Source organism: Gymnoscopelus braueri (genome assembly GCF_963280865.1).
Source record: "Gymnoscopelus braueri genome assembly, chromosome: 6".
Classification (NCBI taxonomy): domain Eukaryota; kingdom Metazoa; phylum Chordata; class Actinopteri; order Myctophiformes; family Myctophidae; genus Gymnoscopelus; species Gymnoscopelus braueri.
Genome location: NC_137607.1, coordinates 7740498 through 7764045, shown reverse-complemented (window position 1 = coordinate 7764045; position 23548 = coordinate 7740498). Strand labels below are relative to the sequence as shown.

Below are 23548 nucleotides of genomic sequence, written 5' to 3'. Positions count from 1 at the left end.
TCATCATAGTGGCCAAATCCAATATGACCGCCACCTGACAAAGTTTTTGGCTATAACGTTTGAACCACATTTTCAGCTATGAATGCAAACTTGGTGTCTAAATCATGTTTTTTGACAATTAAAAACATGTTTGAATGCTTATCTTTATGATTTAATCTATCTAGAGGACACTAATTTGATTATCACAAATATGGCTACTATGTTCTGAAACAACCAATGTATCTTACGATGTAATTTCATTGAAACAAGAATGATTTAACAGTAGAACTAATTCCTATGATGATAGGCCTACAGCTAGAGCTAATACAGTATGTTCAACAATGCTCAGCATAAAGTGTAATACTATATAGTATTACTATTCTATACACCATTGACTAGTATGATATCATACGGTACTAGTCACTAGCCACTGTCAGGATTCATCTACTCTGCTGTGGCCACCACGGCTCTTGCCGGCGTACAGTATATGATGATGACCATATACTCCAATCTTTGGACATGGAAAGTTGATCTTTTCAGGCTCCAAAGTAAGGGTGACCAGAGTTTCTTTGAGATACCTGCACTCCTTTTCCCATAGTCAGGGAAGGCTGATGTTGGTCAAATGGTAACCAGGTCCCTTGAGAACTTCCTCCCACCCAAGCTGCATGTTCAATGACAATTCAGCATGTCCGAACCTGGGAACCTTACTGGACCCATCTCGCAGATGCCAGTAAAGCTTGCGCCATCCTCCTCCACTGTGGCTGCAAAAGTCATGTAGTGGACACAGCAAATGTTGCAAAACTGGAGTCTGCTGCATCTCGATATATAGATGTTGTGTGCAGGACATTAAAAACAATCATCACCCGAGGAATCAAAAGGACTGAGCACGTGTGTGTGTGTGTGTGTGTGTGTGTGTGTGTGTGTGTGTGTGTGTGTGTGTGTGTGTGTGTGTGTGTGTGTGTGTGTGTGTGCGTGCGTGTGCGCGCGTGTGCGTGTGGTGCAGTATGTATCAGTTATCGCAGAGCTGTTCTGTTGTTGTAACACCAAGACACATTCCTAGCAACGATTTGTTGTTTAGCAATTCACTTTTCAGATTCTAATTTGAACATATTGTTCAAATTCCATACACCTTTGACTATTATGATAGTATTCACTTTATGCTGAGCATTGATGTTATGGTTTGCTGACCAGCTGCTGCTGGAAGTGCCAACTGCACCCACTAAAGTTACCAGGGGTGACCGGGCCTTTGCCGTGGCTGCCCCCTCTGGAATGACTTTCCTTTACGCATCAAAGCAGCCCAGTCATCTTTACTAAAGACTAATTTTTTGTCCTTGGCATTCAGTAACAACTAAAGCAGCCTTACCTTCCTCTATTGGCGCTAATGTTTGTTTGTCTGTGCTTACTCATTGTTTACTATTTTTTTGCTTTGTTTTGCTTTTTACCTGTACAGCACTTTGGTTGACCTGGTCATGTTAAATGTGCTATATAAATAAACCTTGATTTGATTTGATTTGATTTTTAAAAGGGCGTGGTCATTTTCGGGTATTTCGTCCCGAATAGAGAATTAGTCACAGTTCCTAAGTTGTTCCCTGGGGTCATATTAGCCAAGAACAGTTGAGATATTCTCTCCTAAATGAAGTGCACACATATCTTAGCCAGGTCCTAGAAAGTGAATGACCCCTGCTGGTGGAGCTTCCACACCACAAGTATATAGATGTAAGGAGTTTACGGTTTTATGTCCCAGAAAGGTTTTAGTAGTCTTGCAACATACTTTTGTGAGATGTAGCTTTGATCTAAAAAAAATGACAGAAAATGCATTAAAAAACACATCATACAGTAATTACATGTGGTGTTAATGACTGTCTATAGATCCTATTGATTACATGTTAGACTACAACTTTTACTTTGAAGGACAAAGACCATGTGCTTTGACCCATGGTCACATGGCTTCTTTGTTTTGATGAAAAAGGTAGACTAAAAGATGACTGACATTTTGAATAATAACCATTCCAGGCTTTTGGATTCCAGATGAATTAAGAAAAACAAAGACAAATAAAGAGCTTTTTCCTTTGTCAGTCCCAAATCAAAAAATGCCAAAATACTAATCAGAATATCAGAAAAATTGAGCATTTTCCTGATTTTTTGGTGGGCTAGAAAATTGGATAAATGAAGCCATTATTTGATTTTTGGTCTGGGATGAAAAAACGCCAAAACCTTTTTTAAGAGCTTTTTTTCAGTGTCAGTCCCAAATCAAAAAAAGCCAAAATACTAATGAGAATATCATAAAAATGGGCCATTTTCCAGATTTTAAGGGAAAAAAGAAAAGTTTCAAAATGAAGCAATGTTTTATTTAGGATCTGAAACGAAAATCAGTAAAATATACTTTTCAGACGCTTATTCCAATTGAAAAACAAATAATAAATAAGATGCCCTGACTCCAAAAGCCCGGGGGATCTTAGTATAATCTGAGGTTTAATTTGGAAGTGATTATTTGAAAAATGGAGCAATATTTAATTTGGTTTCTGAAAGGAAAATCAGTAAAATAATTGTTTAAAAAGTGAATTAGAATTGAATTTCAAATTATACTAAGATCCCCCGACCAGGGATTCTGTAATATTTCAATAATTTATTATTAATAATTGCTGCTGTAAAACATATTGATAATGATCCCTGGTGTGCAAGAGACCATGGGGCACATTAATATTTAGTCCTTGGGTGATAACTATGTTTTTTTAAATTTTATATATTTTTTGAAAGATAACATTGAAATGGATGGGATTCTGTAATATTTCAATAATTTATTATTAATAATTGCTGCTGTAAAACATATTGATAATCATCCCTGGTGTGCAAGAGACCATGGGAAATAAAACTATTTAGTCCTTGGGTGATAACTATGTTTTTTGAATTTTTTATGATTTTTTGAAAGATAACATTGAAATGGAAGGGATTCTGTAATATTTCAATAATTTATTATTAATAATTGCTGCTGTAAAACATATTGATAATCATCCCTGGTGTGCAGAAGACCATGGGAAATAAAACTATTTAGTCCTTGGGTGATAACTATGTTTTTTGAATTTTTTATGATTTTTTGAAAGATAACATTGAAATGGAAGGGATTCTGTAATATTTCAATAATTTATTATTAATAATTGCTGCTGTAAAACATATTGATAATGATCCCTGGTGTGCAAGAGACCATGGGGCACATTAATATTTAGTCCTTGGGTGATAACTATGTTTTTTTAATTTTTTTATATTTTTTGAAAGATAACATTGAAATGGATGGGATTCTGTAATATTTCAATAATTTATTATTAATAATTGCTGCTGTAAAACATATTGATAATCATCCCTGGTGTGCAAGAGACCATGGGAAATAAAACTATTTAGTCCTTGGGTGATAACTATGTTTTTTGAATTTTTTAATATTTTTTGAAAGATAACATTGAAATGGATGGGATTCTGTAATATTTCAATCATTTATTATTAATAATTGCTGCTGTAAAACATATTGATAATCATCCCTGGTGTGCAGGAGACCATGGGAAATAAATCTATTTAGTCCTTGGGTGATAACTATGTTATTAGAATTTTTTATGATTTTTTGAAAGATAACATTGAAATGGATGGGATTCTGTAATATTTCAATAATTTATTATTAATAATTGCTGCTGTAAAACATATTGATAATGATCCCTGGTGTGCAAGAGACCATGGGGCACATTAATATTTAGTCCTTGGGTGATAACTATGTTTTTTGAATTTTTTATGATTTTTCGAAAGATAACATTGAAATGAATGGGATTCTGTAATATTTCAATAATTTATTATTAATAATTGCTGCTGTAAAACATATTGATAATCATCCCTGGTGTGCAGAAGACCATGGGAAATAAAACTATTTAGTCCTTGGGTGATAACTATGTTTTTTGAATTTGTTATGATTTTTTGAAAGATAACATTGAAATGGAAGGGATTCTGTAATATTTCAATAATTTATTATTAATAATTGCTGCTGTAAAACATATTGATAATTATCCCTGGTGTGCAAGAGACCATGGGGCACATTAATATTTAGTCCTTGGGTGATAACTATGTTTTTTTAAATTTTATATATTTTTTGAAAGATAACATTTAAATGGATGGGATTCTGTAATATTTCAATAATTTATTATTAATAATTGCTGCTGTAAAACATATTGATAATGATCCCTGGTGTGCAAGAGACCATGGGGCACATTAATATTTAGTCCTTGGGTGATAAATATGTTTTTTGAATTTTTTATGATTTTTCGAAAAATAACATTGAAATGAATGGGATTCTGTAATATTTCAATAATTTATTATTAATAATTGCTGCTGTAAAACATATTGATAATTATCCCTGGTGTGCAAGAGACCATGGGAAATAAAACTATTTAGTCCTTGGGTGATAACTATGTTTTTTGAATTTTTTATGATTTTTTGAAAGATAACATTGAAATGGAAGGGATTCTGTAATATTTCAATAATTTATTATTAATAATTGCTGCTGTAAAACATATTGATAATCATCCCTGGTGTGCAGAAGACCATGGGAAATAAAACTATTTAGTCCTTGGGTGATAACTATGTTTTTTGAATTTTTTATGATTTTTTGAAAGATAACATTGAAATGGAAGGGATTCTGTAATATTTCAATAATTTATTATTAATAATTGCTGCTGTAAAACATATTGATAATGATCCCTGGTGTGCAAGAGACCATGGGGCACATTAATATTTAGTCCTTGGGTGATAACTATGTTTTTTTAAATTTTATATATTTTTTGAAAGATAACATTGAAATGGATGGGATTCTGTAATATTTCAATAATTTATTATTAATAATTGCTGCTGTAAAACATATTGATAATGATCCCTGGTGTGCAAGAGACCATGGGGCACATTAATATTTAGTCCTTGGGTGATAAATATGTTTTTTGAATTTTTTATGATTTTTCGAAAAATAACATTGAAATGAATGGGATTCTGTAATATTTCAATAATTTATTATTAATAATTGCTGCTGTAAAACATATTGATAATTATCCCTGGTGTGCAAGAGACCATGGGAAATAAAACTATTTAGTCCTTGGGTGATAACTATGTTTTTTGATTTTTTTATGATTTTTTGAAAGATAACATTGAAATGGAAGGGATTCTGTAATATTTCAATAATTTATTATTAATAATTGCTGCTGTAAAACATATTGATAATCATCCCTGGTGTGCAGAAGACCATGGGAAATAAAACTATTTAGTCCTTGGGTGATAACTATGTTTTTTGAATTTTTTATGATTTTTTGAAAGATAACATTGAAATGGAAGGGATTCTGTAATATTTCAATAATTTATTATTAATAATTGCTGCTGTAAAACATATTGATAATGATCCCTGGTGTGCAAGAGACCATGGGGCACATTAATATTTAGTCCTTGGGTGATAACTATGTTTTTTTAAATTTTATATATTTTTTGAAAGATAACATTGAAATGGATGGGATCCTGTAATATTTCAATAATTTATTATTAATAATTGCTGCTGTAAAACATATTGATAATCATCCCTGGTGTGCAAGAGACCATGGGAAATAAAACTATTTAGTCCTTGGGTGATAACTATGTTTTTTGAATTTTTTATGATTTTTCGAAAAATAACATTGAAATGAATGGGATTCTGTAATATTTCAATAATTTATTATTAATAATTGCTGCTGTAAAACATATTGATAATCATCCCTGGTGTGCAGAAGACCATGGGAAATAAAACTATTTAGTCCTTGGGTGATAACTATGTTTTTTGAATTTGTTATGATTTTTTGAAAGATAACATTGAAATGGAAGGGATTCTGTAATATTTCAATAATTTATTATTAATAATTGCTGCTGTAAAACATATTGATAATTATCCCTGGTGTGCAAGAGACCATGGGGCACATTAATATTTAGTCCTTGGGTGATAACTATGTTTTTTTAAATTTTATATATTTTTTGAAAGATAACATTGAAATGGATGGGATTCTGTAATATTTCAATAATTTATTATTAATAATTGCTGCTGTAAAACATATTGATAATCATCCCTGGTGTGCAAGAGACCATGGGAAATAAAACTATTTAGTCCTTGGGTGATAACTATGTTTTTTGATTTTTTTATGATTTTTTGAAAGATAACATTTAAATGGATGGGATTCTGTAATATTTCAATAATTTATTATTAATAATTGCTGCTGTAAAACATATTGATAATCATCCCTGGTGTGCAGAAGACCATGGGAAATAAAACTATTTAGTCCTTGGGTGATAACTATGTTTTTTGAATTTTTTATGATTTTTTGAAAGATAACATGGAAATGGAAGGGATTCTGTAATATTTCAATAATTTATTATTAATAATTGCTGCTGTAAAACATATTGATAATCATCCCTGGTGTGCAAGAGACCATGGGAAATAAAAACTATTTAGTCCTTGGGTGATAACTATGTTTTTAGATTTTTTTATGATTTTTTGAAAGATAACATTGAAATGGATGGGATTCTGTAATATTTCAATAATTTATTATTAATAATTGCTGCTGTAAAACATATTGATAATCATCCCTGGTGTGCAGAAGACCATGGGAAATAAAACTATTTAGTCCTTGGGTGATAACTATGTTTTTTGATTTTTTTATGATTTTTTGAAAGATAACATTGAAATGGAAGGGATTCTGTAATATTTCAATAATTTATTATTAATAATTGCTGCTGTAAAACATATTGATAATGATCCCTGGTGTGCAAGAGACCATGGGGCACATTAATATTTAGTCCTTGGGTGATAACTATGTTTTTTGAATTTCTCAATATTTTTTGAAAGATAACATTGAAATGGATGGGATTCTGTAATATTTCAATAATTTATTATTAATAATTGCTGCTGTAAAACATATTGATAATCATCCCTGGTGTGCAGGAGACCATGGGAAATAAAACTATTTTGTCCTTGGGTGATAACTATGTTATTAGAATTTTTTATGATTTTTTGAAAGATAACATTGAAATGGATGGGATTCTGTAATATTTCAATAATTTAATATTAATAATTGCTATTGTAAAACATATTGATAATCATCACTGGTGTGCAGGAGACCATGGGAAATAAAACTATTTAGTCCTTGGGTGATAACTATGTTTTTTGATTTTTTTATGATTTTTTGAAAGATAACATTTAAATGGATGGGATTCTGTAATATTTCAATAATTTATTATTAATAATTGCTGGTGTAAAACATATTGATAATGATCCCTGGTGTGCAAGAGACCATGGGGCACATTAATATTTAGTCCTTGGGTGATAACTATGTTTTTTGATTTTTTTTATGATTTTTCGAAAAATAACATTGAAATGGATGGGATTCTGTAATATTTCAATAATTTATTATTAATAATTGCTGCTGTAAAACATATTGAGAATGATCTCTGGTGTGCAAGAGACCATGGGGCACATTAATATGTAGTCCTTGGGTGACAACTATGTTTTTTGAATTTTTTATGATTTTTCGAAAAATAACATTGAAATGAATGGGATTCTGTAATATTTCAATAATTTATTATTAATAATTGCTGCTGTAAAACATATTGATAATCATCCCTGGTGTGCAAGAGACCATGGGAAATAATACTATTTAGTCCTTGGGTGATAACTATGTTTTTTGATTTTTTTATGATTTTTTTAAAGATAACATGGAAATGGATGGGATTCTGTAATATTTCAATAATTTATTATTAATAATTGCTGCTGTAAAACATATTGATAATCATCCCTGGTGTGCAGGAGACCATGGGAAATAAAACTATTTAGTCCTTGGGTGATAACTATGTTTTTTGATTTTTTTATGATTTTTTGAAAGATAACATGGAAATGGATGGGATTCTGTAATATTTCAATAATTTATTATTAATAATTGCTGCTGTAAAACATATTGATAATCATCCCTGGTGTGCAGGAGACCATGGGAAATAATACTATTTAGTCCTTGGGTGATAACTATTTTTTTATAATTTTTTATGATTTTTTGAAAGATAACATGGAAATGGATGGGATTCTGTAATATTTCAATAATTTATTATTAATAATTGCCGCTGTAAAACATATTGATAATCATCCCTGGTGTGCAGAAGACCATGGGAAATAAAACTATTTAGTCCTTGGGTGATAACTATGTTTTTTTTAATTTTTTATGATTTTTGGAAAGATAACATTGAAATGGATGGGATTCTGTAATATTTCAATAATGTATTATTAATAATTGCTGCTGTAAAACATATTGATAATCATCCCTGGTGTGCAAGAGACCATGGGAAATAATACTATTTAGTCCTTGGGTGATAACTATGTTTTTTGAATTTGTTATGATTTTTTGAAAGATAACATTGAAATGGATGGGATTCTGTAATATTTCAATACTTTATTATTAATAATTGCTGCTGTAAAACATATTGATAATCATCCCTGGTGTGCAAGAGACCATGGGGCACATTAATATTTAGTCCTTGGGTGATAACTATGTTTTTTGATTTTTTTATGATTTTTCGAAAAATAACATTGAAATGGATGGGATTCTGTAATATTTCAATAATTTATTATTAATAATTGCTGCTGTAAAACATATTGAAACTCATCCCTGGTGTGCAGGAGACCATGGGGCACATTAATATTTAGTCCTTGGGTGACAGCTATGTTTTTTTAATTTCTTATTATTTTTCGAAAGATTACATGGAAATGGATGGGATTCTGTAATATTTTAATAATGTATTATTAATAATTGGTACAGTAAAACATATTGGTAATAATCACATATTGTAAAGGACACACATGGGCACAATAACATTTAGTTGCTGGGTGATAACTCTGTTTTTAGATTTTTTTTATGATTTTCCCAAAAGATTCATTGAACTGTATGGGATTCTGTAATATTTCAATATTTTATTATTAATAATTTGTCCAGTAAAACATTTTGGTAATCATCACAGACGAGAACATTAGACACAAACAATGTTTTTAGATTGTTTTATTACATTTTTACATGTATATATTGAAGTGACTGGGATTTACGATTTCATTGAACGCACCATCAGTTCGCCTAACGTACAAGGCCACGTAGCTGCGCAGGAATATTTGAAGCGCGGCTAGTGCGACTGTCTCTCTCTGAAGTGCGGCCAGCGTCACCGCAGTAAGCAGGGCAATGTCCCGAAAATCAAAGTTATGGAAAAAAAAAAAAAAAAAAGATTTTATTTTATAAAAAAAAAAAAAAGTTCATTACATTTTTAAGTTAACTTGCAATACCCTCTTATATCTAATCCTAACCCTAAAACCAAAGTAAAGAAACCAAAAACTAGAAAAAAAACGAACCCAATCCGCCCAGAACCGCGAAAAAAACGAACCCAATCCGCCCAGAACCGCAAAAAAATTTCACGCGCGCTGCGCGCGCGTGCATGCGTCCCGCGATGTCCCGCGAAACGGGTTAATCTGTCCCTCAATGGACCTGTCTGGAGGTGGTCACCCTAGACGCCATGCCCTCTCTCTCTATCTACCATGGCAGTAGCACTTACCAGCCATATCGCGCGCATCCGTTCCTCTGTGAACGATAGATCGGTGATGTCATCTTTTGAGAGAGAAGCAAGCAACTAGGTCTAGAAACCCAATCTTGAGATAAAGTGAACTACTTTGAACAAATACACGCTAAACTGGGGACCATAACAGAACCACGAGCCCATCGTTGCTACGATAAGGAAACAGAAACTTAAGCAACACTGTTGGTGAACTACCGTTAACCCAGTGCCATAAAGAGAGTTCTGACACTAGCGTCGACTCCCATTGTAAGAATGGAATGCGGAAGTGCTCCGTCTATCTCAATGAGGCAGGCAGTCCCAATGTTTGGAACTATACCCAAGGAGCCCGTTTGCGTGTCGTTACTCTATTTCTACACTCTCTAGTTGACCATACTGAGATCGATCAATGACAAACGCTACTGCTTTTGAGCTGAGCGTTTAGCAAGCGATTTTTTAACTTAAATAAAGAAAGTAATACCACGTTTTAGAACCAGTAGCACACAGCTGAGTAGCTATGATTAGCGCAGCATGGACAATGGCAGCACGCCAATAGCCATCAACCAAGGAACAATATGAGACTATTCATGGTCAGCAGCATACGTAGCAAGCAAGGGCAGCAGATCCGGCAGGATCTCGGCAGCAGCAGCGTCGCACGTCAGAGCAGCAGAAGAGCGCAACCAGACTGAACAGGTAGGCAGAGCATTACTTATAACTCACCGACCAGGAGAAGAGTGCATGTGACTTAGTCACCTGATCGGTTAGCCCAATCCCTTGAGTTGCCTGGCCTGAACTAGCTCCGTAAACTGCGCCTCATTTATGAGGCACCCTCAGAGGAGTCATTACTATGTATCGTTATGACCCGAGCTCAAGGGAAGCAACATAAAGGAGTAATACAAAAATGTTCAACCACTTAAACCCAATATAATATATTTGGTTGACCAGGGTCCACCCGGGAGTCTGTATTTGGTCCTCTTTTTTCCCCCCCTCTAACCAAGTATTTTTGCAGAAGATACTAGATCTTCAAGCTCACAACGTGACCTTGTAGACCAGTGGTTGTCAACCAGTGGTCCGGGGACCACCAGTGGTCATCATTTTAACCACTTAGCTTTGGCTATTCAAAAATAGCAGATATACAAGCTTGTAGATCTGCTATTTTTTAAAAATCTTGAAAATGGGTGCATAGCTTTGAATATATGTATACTTTTTAACTCAAATCTTTGCTTCTGGGGGTCCTTGGCACAACATTTTCAGATGGGGGTCCGCGGACATATCAATTTAGGGGTCCTTGGCATGAAAAAAGGTTGAAAACCACTGTTGTAGACCAACTATTTTTGCTGAATGTTTGTCTACTTTCGCTCAATGTCCGAATACTTCTCAGAACACTGATGCTAGGGGTCCATGCGATTCATAAATCATAATTGGGTTTATTACGGCCAAAAATAATGGTGAAATAAAGAACACAAATGTGGTGCATTTCTTGCTGGTATACCTGTGGTGCAATTGCAGGGGTCAGAGACCACCTCCAGCAATTACCAGCTGATCATCATCATCATTCAAACTATCACATTGCAACAGGTACTGTTACTGCAGTGTCCGCACACACTACACATGTTTTCTTTATTTCACCCTAATGTCTAGTTATAATAAACTTAACCACTTGACTTTGGTCCCTATTTTAGGAATAATGTATAGGTGAAATCTTCACACACACAAAAAAAAAATCACACCCTGTGTGAAGTGGGCGGTGTCTTGCTAGCTAATCACAATACTGAATGGAGTCAACCAATCATGTACAAAAGATAAATACATTTATTGAAACACTCTTTATGATGGACGAAACCATAACTTGAAAAAAACCAATTTATGTTTTTTTCAAGTTATGGTTTCTTATATAGGGTTATGCACATGTGTCATGTGACACTGGCCAATCACAGTCCTGAATAGATTGTGATTGGCCAATCACGGTGCAGGATAATTGTACAAATTTCCAAACCTCACTTATAGGGGCGGTTTCACAGCACAGGATATTTGTACATTTTTCCAAACCTCACTTATAGGGGCGGTTTCACCGCCCAAAAATAAGAAATAATGAATACACAAGGTCAACAAATTTCAAAATGTCAAAAATAGCCCATATACAAGCCCAGGTTCAGGACCTTAGTTACCATATAGCTAATAGTTGCTGAAGTTCTGCTCGTAATTTTTAAAGTTCTGCTCGTAATTTTTAAGGGTAGGTTATTTGAAGGTATCTAGTTAAACTTTAGTGATTATGGCGTTAATGCCAGCTGTGTGCTGAATTGAACACTTTAGTTGTACTGTAGGTTGTGTATTGTTCTAGAGGTAATTGCTAATTATTAAAGACCACCCCTGTTAAAAAGACCACCCCATTCATGTTTTTCCTTGTATTGAGGTTGACTTTTCTAGTTCGTCAGCAGCTCAGTATACATGGCAACACTTGCAGACGTCATTATCCACTTAAATCCAGGGGTCTATCCTTGGCCGCCTCCTTTTTTTTTTCTCTCTCGCTACACAAAAATGGCTGATCTACAAGCTCACATGTTGTTAAATGTTCCATCTATTTTGCCCAGAATAGGGACACTAGACTAGGGTTAGGAAATCTTCCTCTGATGAGTTGCAGAGCAGGCAACCATTGCCATTGAGTTGAGACTTGGCTTTACATGAGAGGCAATTTGAGGATAAATAGTGTGGGACAGTTTCTTAAAGGATTCCCAACAAGTGCTGGCCTCAGCAGATAATAGCTGGAGGTTTTCCACAACATCTGCTATGATACCACAGGTTACCACTACCAGCCAGAAATGCATGGGATATAATGGTATGCATTGCCATCTACTGACAGAAGAAAGTACTGCAGACAAGTGCATTTTCAGAGGAGCTTGTACAGAAGTAGGGTAAGGGTAAGTACTGGAGTTCATGCCCAGACAGGTTCATAATTGCAATAATAAAATGCAAGTCAAGTTTGGATAAAGGTGGTACAGTGGGTGCAGTATTCCTGGATCTTAAACAGGCTTTTGACACTGTAGACCATCCGGTACTCTTGTCAAAACTCTCTTTCTTTAACTTCTCTACTGAGGCAGTCAGATGGTTTGATTCATATTTAACAAATAGGAAGCAAAGGGTTCGTATTGGTAACAAACAGTCAACATATCTTAACAGTGACATTGGAGTTCCTCAGGGATCAATACTGGGCCCTATCTTGTTCAGTTTGTATATTAATGATCTGCCTTCGGTCTGTCCATACAAATGTATGCTGATGACACAGTTCTCTATATACATGCTGAAAACAAACAACTAGCAGCAGAGAAACTAACTGCAGCCATGGTCCATGTATCTGATTGGTTGAGGAACTCATGTCTACATTTGAATACAAACAAAACTGTTTGTACGTTTTATTCACGTAACCCCACAGACAATGTTTATCCTGACATTATCGTCAATGGAAACATTATTAAAGGTAGTATCTGAATTTAAATATCTTGGAATCACATTAGACTCAAACTTGACATTTAAAAAACATATTAAAAATGTAGCCAACACAATCAAATTCAATCTGTCTAATTTCAGGCACATAAGACCATATCTAACAACAGACGCAGCTAAACTCTTTATGCATGCTATGATTTTCTCACACATCACGTACTGCTTCACAACCTGGTCACAGACAAATCTAACAACTCTCAAACCCATAGAATCACTTTACAAACAGGCATTAAAAACACTTGATCAAAAACCCAACCGTTACCACCATTGCCGTATAGTTCAAAAGTATAATTTGTTTAATTTTGATGGCTTTAAACATTTTGCAGATGCTTGTCTCATTTTTAAGATTTTAAATGGGCTTGCACCTCCACCACTAAATCAGTTCATAGAGCGAAGAGAAAGTGGTGACAGAACAACAAGGGCAACTACCAGAGGAGACTGTGAGGTACCATTCAGACAGAGTGTGTTTGGTAAAACAGTCTTCTCTATTAGAGCCTCCCATCACTGGAACAGTCTTCCTACCGAAGTAAGAGAGACCACCAACTATCTAACTTTCAAATTCAACCTGAAAAGATGGCTTAAAGCTAACCAAATTTGTAATCATGAGTAAATTTCGGCTCCATTAATCACTGTCTTCTCATATTTTATTGTATTGTTTTGTCTTCTGTACTACGTCTGCATGTTTTGTATTGTTGACAATGTCTTTTTTTGTATGGATAACTATACCACTTTTTTAACAGCCTGCTCAGGGACTACAGATGAAAATTAGCCAACTCTGGCTAACTCTGGCTCATTTACATGGACGTGAATAACTGACATGTTGATCAATGTGCATTGTCCCTGTCAAATAAATAAATAAATAAATAAATAATTTATAAGACAAGGCAATTATTTATTATCATTCTCATACTTTCGGTTCATTTTACACAGCGGTGTTTCGAGCTTGTAGATCTGCTACTTTTGATGCTTTTGTGTGGCGCTGTAGCGTGATCAAGTAGGGCATTAATTTACGAATATGGAGATTTCTGCCCGACAGCGATGACATACACGGTCCAGAGACAAAAACCGAGGTCTGTGTTCCTCCCCCACCTGTCAGCTCTGCTGCTCCAGACATGCTGCTGCTTGTTTTACCTGAAGAGGCTGGAACTCGTTGTTTGGACCACAACTCACTTTACTGTGATATATTAATAAATACAACTCCACGTATAAGTATAGCGAATACAATGCAATTATATTAGGTAATAATAGGCTGGTGATAGTCTGTGTCGGTGGCCGACACCAGGACATACTGAGACAATCAGCGAGGACAAGGAGGAGCAGTGTATTTGTGTAGTCGAGTTGTGATTGGACAGCTGATGAAAAGCGGTCCGCGTCATAAGCGTATTTCAGAACATATCCTCACTATTTTCCAACTTTTCAAAGCGCTCGTTCGCAGCCAAATAAGACATAGACATATATATATATATATATATACATATATACACTCTGATCAGCGCCTTCTAAAAGTGTCCGGTAAGCGGTCGCCTTTTGGCAATTTATCATAGGCTTTCATGGGGAAAAAAGCCCAAAAGTTGCCTTTTTCTAAGTCAACTGTGTGAAATCTACCAGAGTTAATCGTTATATTGGCTAGTGGCTACCGACTTCATGGTCAATGCATCATCCACGTACAATTGTTAAACAATTTGAAAATAAATAAGTCATAAACTTCTTTGTGTTACAAAACACCTTTATTCAGGGAAACTAAGGCACTGTGTAATAACATTACGAAATTTCCCCAAAACTTGGTTAACATAAGCCACAGGTGTCATACAGGTAGTCAGGTACAGAATAAGTGCCATCTGTTCACAGTCAGTCAGTTCTACATGTAAGTCACCAGTGCAAGGAATTTGCATCTTTTGCTGGCTACAATAACAGCTAAATCCAATTATTTCTGTACATAATTCACCAGTAAATAATTAAGACTTTTTATGTAGATCCTCCTAGTGATGACTGGTTACAGTACCTGCCATTCCCCACAGTCCAGAGATGTTTAAATGGAACAGCAGTAAACTACAGGAGAGTACCGTCCTTGCTGAGCCTATTGGGATTGTGCTGGTAGGATGATTGTCCAGTTTCAGGGCTGGGTGTAGCGCAGGTATCTTTTCCCAGAAGGCACCTCTTTGGTGGTCACACCATTGGGGAAGAGGGCAGCCGCCTCTGCATCAGAGAGTGAGGGGATGACCATGACCTTGTCACCAGGCTAAGAGAGAGAGAGAGAGACAAAAGATGTAATAAACAAAAGGTTAACCACTAAACCCCTATACAGTAGTGTATCCATGACCCAGTCCTTTTTTTCCCCACCCTCCACACCAAATCTCTTCACCGAAAATAGCCCATCTGCCATTTTTGCAGAATGTTCTACTATTAAGTCGGGTTCATGTGGTTATTAAGCCCTATATATACTTGTATAACCTATAACGACATCCCCAAAATAGGGATGCCACGTTGAAAGTGGTTAATCAACACAATCTCCAATATAACTGCTCATACATTGATTGTAGTGTAATGCTGTTAGTGAGCAGAGCATAAAAAAAGATTGCTTTTAGGGTTGCAATGTTCCCTTTGAGACCCCAAAATAGCCAAATCCCATGTGGGTTTCTGTCAAGTGACACAGACAAAGTTATTCACCATAATAGGTACACAGTATGTATACTGTACCACAAAATTCAGGGCCCCTACAAAGCCTAATGAGAACTGCTGGTCTAGGGGAAGGAATCCCAATGGAGGTGGTCGACTACCAGGCTCTCATCAACACACATATCAAGTATCATGGAAAATCTTGAGATTCGTGGCTCTGTAGCAAACGGACAACCATGTCGAATGACAAGCCTGAGCAAGTCCAGGGCATGGTTATATATCAAGAAGGTATTATCATCAGGGTACTGCATTGTAGAACATAACACTTGCATGTTTTCCCCCAAAAGAGGAGTGGGCAGTCAGGTACACTTCAAATGTTCCTTTGCATTTTTTTTATTTAGGCAGCTGAAAGGGAGAGTTGAAAGGGCACAGAAGGAAGGCACTCGTTTCCCATTGTAGCCGAACCGGGAGCAGTACTGGCACCGGACGTAGGGGGGTTTTCCGAGTTGAATGGGAAACATGGCCACAGGCTGACTAATCGATTTAAACAGGTAGTTTCGTCCCCAACCTAAAATATTTTGTGCCCAAGTACGCTTTGGAATCTACCATTAGTTTTTGGATACGATGTGTCGAAAAGGGTAAATAGCGGACCCTTTGCGTCCGTTCAACTGATTCTGGGAGACCTCGGCATAGGACCTCATCTCGGAGCTGTATAGCGGAGTGAGAGGTTCTTAATGGGGCTATGTTGACAGATGTCCTGAACTTTTGACCATCAGTGAGGGAACATCTCCTGCTATGATAGTTCTAAGTCGTAAACAAAAAAATGATTCCAGTACCTTCCAGTCCACAGGCGTGGCAACCTTCTTCTGAGCGGTGAGCTGTAGGGAGTCGATGACACGGAGTAACTCATCGAAGTTCCTTCCAGTAGTGGCAGGGTAGAGGATGGACAGCTTCAGTTTCTTGTCTGGGCCAATCACAAACACCTGCAGGGGAGACGGTTCAGAAAAGGCATTGGGTGAGCTTCAGTCATCAGTTATTCTGAACGTGTACAGTTATAGTACAATGCAGTACAGTAAGCATTCCAGTGTTTCCCCTATATGCATAAAATATGTACGGTATATAATAATTTGTATGAAAATCATTATTTTTGAACAATGGAAGAAGACTCAGTCTTATGACATACAGAGAGCGGAGACGAGAAAAGAATCACACCATCTTTGATCTTGCCGATACGCAATGTTACATATTATATGCATTTCTCTTGTTCTTGTTATCTCTTGAGTCCAAGCACACAGAAACAAACTCAAAATCAACTTTAAGTTGGTTTTGGCAATAAATGTTGGTGTGAATATTATGTTAATGTTCTACATTTACAAAGGATGTATGCGTACGGGTGTGTCTTGTGCGATTCTCTCTCTCAGTAGCCCTGGGATCGGTCCATTTACTGTACAGAACAGCGTACCTTTTCACAGGTTAATTTGCGCTTACCTGATCATCTCAGTTTGCTTCAATGTTTATCAAGATACAACAAGCAGTAAACATTGAAGAAAACCAACTGTGATCAGGATTGTCATTTACTGAAGATGAGACCCCAAACATTTTTTATAAAAAGAGTCCTGCAACTCAATAGGCTGCGTCCCAAAAAGAACAGACCTACAACCGACCATTGCGTAGCAATGGACCAATGCAGCGAGTCGATACCTTGTAGATTTGTTCTTCAGGAGCACAGTTGCGCGATGGAGTATAAATTTAACTTAATCCCTACCACAATGTCACACTAGTGTGGTAACACTGCCCATTCGCTAAGCCTAACAAGATAATTGTATGGTTACACAGTACGAGGAGTGAGTGAGTGAGTGAGACTGGGGGGTTGTTGAAGTGTGAGTGTTGGGGATGTCTCGTACACAGCGTGCAGTGAGGGGCATTCCGTCCTTGTCCAACTCGTCGGGGTCCAGCATGCCAAGCAGGACCGACAGCTCTCGCTTGTGGTCAGCGATGATGGGGAATGGCAGAGGGGAGCCAGCCTTCTCGCCTCCGAAAGCCATCACATCCTGGAACACAGGGATGGGAAACATCATTTCACACACAAATGACTCCATCGTTTACGCCTTTCTCCCACAGTGGATGTGTGTGTAATAAGACTAAAGCTTACATGCACGCCAAGGTAATATGTCTCGAAGTCCTGACTAACACCACTGCCCTAAACATGTAGTGTTGTTGTTAGTAGGAATAAACACTGAAGCACCCGGAAGGAAGCGCACTAAGAAAGGGGAGGAGACAAACCGAGTTCCTGTTTCTACATAAACATCTACTTTGTTTTTACCGAATGGGTTCCCAGATTGTGATTGATTAGATATGGAGGTTAATCTAGTTCAGCTGTAACTAGATTAAAACAAGACTTGGGACCTGTGCGAGGACCTTGAACCGTGTCTACTCTGTGCCTACTCAGAATGACAAGGCAAATCTTTTTTGCATAGGTAAGTGCCATCTTTTGGTGAGAAAGGTAACTATGCATATTTTTGTCGTGGGAAGGTGGGATCATAAGGCTAGACTAGTCTATGGTTATAGTAAGTCTATTTTTAAGAGGTATTTTGTCTATGTGAAGACATAACAAGCAGTCAAAAGAGTGACAACATTTCACTGTTGTCTTCCACGTGAGTGAACTGCAACAGATGTTATAATCAGTAGTTGGACATCAGACAAAGTAAATAGTTCAGTGTGGGAAAACGGTCCGTTTTCTATTCGCAAGGGTTCAGCCAACAGTCTGTGTGTCTAAGTGTGTGTCTATGTGTTAGAGGCAGCAACAAAGAAAACAAAAAGGGTGGGTTTAGGACTCCCAAGAGTGATACTAAATATCCTGACCCCTTCCCAAAACTACAGACCTGTAGTCCAACCTATTTCCACGGCAGATGATTAAATCAAAAGTTACTTTATTTCTCATTTCATGACATTCTGGAAAAACCTAAACTTTAAACAGTAGCTAACGGCTGGGTTAATGATCTGATGAAGTTTTAAGGTGGGCGGTGCTGAATGTAACCTAGTAACCAAGCATTCTGTCCAATCAGGAGTGGCCCAGTGCAGATTCCCCCCCCCCCCTGTTGGACCACTCACTGACCGTCAAGAGGGGAGGCACTGCCTGTAACCTAGCAACACAGCTGAAAGCCAATCACAGTGGTTCTGTTTATGTATGGGGGAGATTAACCTAGACGAGCCATTGAAAGAGACAAACGACCCAGATCAAAACAGTGCAAAGACAATAGCAAATAAAATGATCAATAAGATAAAGCTTCAATAAAGCTAAGAAAAAAATAATTTAAAAAATACGTTAAACGAAAGTCCATAAAACCATAAAGGTCTTTAGAGTCCATAAAGTGCAGTGTAAATGTCAAAGTGCAGGGTGTATTTTCCGGTCATTTAAAAGTTTGACTGCCAGGGGGGCAAAGCTGCAACTCCACAAGCATGTTTTGCATGCAGTTCAGTGACATACTTGTAAAAACTCAGTTTTAAAACCACCTTTATCAGTATCCAGATGGTAATACTGTCCATGGGAAACTTGTAGGACAGACTGTAGAGCCATCTGTACAAAATTACGCCTGGCCAGAAGAGAAAAACCTTGACCCATTCTCAAAAGTGGATTTGGGGGAAATGACTGCTGCCAAAGTTTGGTTATGGTAGTAAATCTGCATTATGCCATAGTTATGCAACATGTAAAAAGTCACATTCCAACCACATTTCCTGACCAGTCTTCAACAGCTGCACTTTCTTTCTTTTTTTTAGGATCGCCTTTAGCTTCCACAAAGTGATCGCTAGTCTTCCTGGGGTCCACAATCTCTGGAGATTAGTAGTGTGATGCTATGCATCTTAACTGTAGCGTAAACCATTCGGAACTGCCACCTTGATTTGGTCCACATGCGAACCGAAATTATTTTGTTTGCAAGTGACGACGTTACCAGAAAGCGTGTGAGAGTCAGGTGAAAATGGCGAGTGTTGCAAAGTGTTACATGCCTGGATGAAATGATAGAGCAATCCCTGGTAAAGGTGTATTGTGTCCATGTCTTTATATAGCGCCAGATTTCTGCATGCTTGTGTGTATCGGCCACTAACCTGACTCCAACTGAGGTGGTCCGCCACGCTGTCGATGGACAAGGCGATCATCTTGACATTCCTTTTCTTGAACTCATCGCTGACCTTAGCAGCACAGGCCAGCTCAGTGGTGCACACAGGAGTGAAGTCCCTCGGGTGGGAGAACAACACACCCCATCTGCACAAGAAAAGAGCCAGGGGGAAATAGAATTGAGTGCAGGTAGGGTTAAGGAAAGGAGAGACATGAGAGCAGGACACAATGGAGAGGGAGTGGAGGCAACAGGAGAGCCATAAATTGCGTGACGAGAGCAGCGGAGAAAGAACTGCGAGTCCCTGGAGGAAATGTCAGAACCAGCGGTTCAAGTTTGGAGCAACAGGTGGCTGGGAATCTGACAGACTCGGAACTAAACACACTTAAACCCAGCAGGGCTGGACTGGGATTATATTATTTTCTGCAAAAGGACTGGGAGAAAAGATTGGATAGAAGTTCTTTCGTTCTATTCATTCTTACATAAGCATGTAACCGAGTGCCAAAGTTATATAATACTTTACCACAGCTACATCTGCGTTTTTGCTGAACGCAGGTGTACATTGCAACGTTTTCATTTGTTATCTATTGTCGAGACAATATAGTACACTTTTCGCAGTGACTTTTTAAAATTGGGATTCACTCTTGAAACCCCCTGAATCAACATGTTTTTCATGAAAACAAGGCATGTGAATAAATAACTTGGTTCACTGAAATCTTCAGTCATCAGATAATGTGGTCCATCTAACCTGCAATACTCATAGAGGGAGTTCATTGGCCAGAGGTCAACTAAATCACAGAGTGTTGAGGCAACAGCAAATCACAACACTGGCGCTTTGTCTCAATGGAGGCCTCGTGACCAGCTGCTCAAAGGGGGAGAGAATCACATGATTGCGAGGAAGCCAATGCTGTGATGGAACACAGCTTTTTATTCAAAGTTAAAAAGGCTAGTTTTCCTAACTGCTTCCTAACAAAGCTACACAAATCAAATGTCATGTTGGGACCATGAACATTTTTAGATCCCAGATAAGGATCTGAAAACAACCAGGCTACTAACAAAGCTGGTCTCCATCATAGTAGAACAATCAGGCTTAGTTTCTTTCTGCAAACTCACGATATGCGTGCACTTGGGTGTAGTTTTTCTAGCTAATACATGCCTCTTTTAGACAACTATAATCTTGGGTGTCAACTACGCCAAACAAAACAGGGCTGGTCTCATCAGGAAAGTCCATACACAGTCAAATAATAAATAATAGTAATGATAAGCATGCAGTTGGGCAAGCATGCAACTTATTTTGTTTTGTGAGGGGTGTGTTGCAATAATGTCCGAGTTGCTTGTGCAGTTAGAGCCAAACCCTTAACAGGAAAGAAAATAGATGACTAAAAATAAAGGAAGGGTGGGAAATCCCCAAAATTCACAGACATTCTTATAAGACATTGAGTGCATAATTTCACCTCATCTAGTTCAGGGGTTGTGGGAAGTGGATTGTGGAGAGTCATGCAAACACACACTCTTATAAAACATGGACTCATAAGCCCCCCCATCCAGTTACACAATGTCAAGTTAGATTCATGTTCTTGTCCATGACCCCTACCTCCCATCCTTATCTGTCCATGAAATTTCATTTAATGCCATAACCAAGATAGTAACTTAGAAGTTAATCTGTGATTTTTGTAACAGTTCAACAAGGTTAATTGCTTCTTGTGTTCATTCATTAAAAAAAATTTGATGATAAAGTTTGTGTGTGTGTGTGTGTGTGGCTTGTTTTCTTTGTAAACCATTCATGGATTAGATAGACACAAGATTGGATGCCAAAAGTGGAGGCAAGTGCTGAATAGTACACACACACACACACACACACACACACACACACACACACACACACACACACACAGCATGCCTTGTTCTCTCTGCTCTCACGCCTCATTAAATGACCTACTCTACCTAAACAGAATCAAGGATTGCATAATGTCTCACTTAAAAAAAAAAGACATGGACGCTCATTCATCCAGATTTTAAAGTAAAGTATCTGAACAAACGTTTGATCTACACTACAGCCAATACTGATTTATTGTGTCGACGTATAGTCCCAAAAAGATTTACTAGACAAATTCTATCAGACAGACTGTCTTGGACTTCTGACAGTGAACCCAAAGGGAACTATTTAATGCGGTTTTCTTAATCATAATGACAATTTTTGTAGCATTATGCAAACCACCAGGTGTCGCATATGACACTGATGATATCTCTGCAGTGCATAATAGTTGTCAGGTGGCAGGCTGCTGCTGATCTGGAGTCAGTTACCACGCTCACCACAGTGAACAGCTTTGTTTTGGAATGTTTTTAACAGTGGTGTAAAGTAACTAAGTACATTTACTCAAGTACTGTACCTAAGTACAATTTAAGTCATTTTACTTTACTGGAGTGTTTCCAGTTTTCAGTACTTTGTAGATTTTGATTATTACAAAATATGCATGCCATTAACCACTTCAACCCTACATTTCGGACATTTGAAAACAGCAGATCTACAAGCTCACAATGCATCAGATCATTGCGAGCTTGTAGATCTGCCATTTTCAAAAAATATATATACATTTGAAAACCTGTGAAATGGGAGATTCTGCATAATGAGTACGTTCTACTTTTGGTACTTTAAGTACATTTTTACACACTTTACTCAAGTAATTGTTTTATTCCGGACTTTTACTTGTAACAGAGTGTTTCTTTCTACATTGTAGTATTGATACTTTTACTTAAGTAAAAAAAAAATGTGAGTACTTTTTCCACCATTATGTGGCAGACTGGCAGTTAGCCTACATGAAGCTCGTGCACTTACGAATCTCCGAGGAAGTCATGGAACTTGATCTTGCCCACGGTGGTGTCGGCTTCGAAGTTAGGTAACACGTCTCCCAGCAGGATGCCCGGCATGGTTCTTAGTCTGTGTCGTCGTGGTCCACTCTACTCTGTGTGTCTGCCAGAGAAACAATGGATAGGGATGGAAGCTGTGGAGCCACCACGTGGTACTACTAGAAAGGAGGCGTGCCCAGAGCCGTATAAGAGAGTTACGACACTAGCGTTGACTCGGATGACTCCCATCGTGAGAATGGAATGCGGAAGTGCTCTGTCTATCTCAATGAGATAGTTCCAATGTTTGGAACTATAGCCCGTAGATCAAAGCGTGACGTGACTCTCTCTTCTACACTCTGGGCGTGCCATGGATTCACTTATGTAAAAACGTCTACCAGTGGTGTAAAGTAACTAAGTACATGTACTCAAGTGCTGTACTTTAAGTAAAATGTTGAGGTATTTTTTTTTTACTGGAGTATTTCCAGTTAAGGCAAATATTGTACTTTTACTCCACTACAATTATTTGAAAACTTTAGTTACTAATTACTTTGCAATTATCAAGTATTATATTATAAAACACACATTAATCACTTTAGCCCTATATTTTATACATAGGCTATTTGAAAATAGCAGATCTACAAGCTCACAACGCTTCGCATCGTGACACGTTGTGACCTTGTAGATCTGCTATTTTAGATGGTACTTTTAAGTACATTTTGATACCGATACTTTTGTACTTCTACTCAAGTACATTTTGAATTCCGGACTTTTACTTGTAACGGAGTATTTCTATATTGCAGAATTGATACTAATACGTAAGTAAAATATCAGAGTACTTTTTCCACCACTGACGTCTACCAATCACAAGGGTAAAA

At 37.1% G+C, this 23548-nt stretch overlaps 1 protein-coding gene across 1 annotated transcript; it reads right to left on the bottom strand.

Moving 5' to 3' along the window:
* Positions 1-14803: 14803 nt before the first annotated feature.
* LOC308086665 (peroxiredoxin-6-like) lies at positions 14804-22804 on the bottom strand. The gene is made up of 5 exons (XM_080430298.1): positions 22663-22804; positions 19819-19975; positions 17619-17765; positions 16551-16697; positions 14804-15337 (listed from the first exon to the last, which is right to left on the bottom strand). The coding sequence occupies exons 1-5, from the start codon at positions 22752-22754 to the stop codon at positions 15212-15214; spliced, it is 669 nt and encodes a 222-aa protein (XP_080286424.1). The 5' UTR covers positions 22755-22804; the 3' UTR covers positions 14804-15211.
* Between the last annotated feature and the right edge of the window lie 744 nt (positions 22805-23548).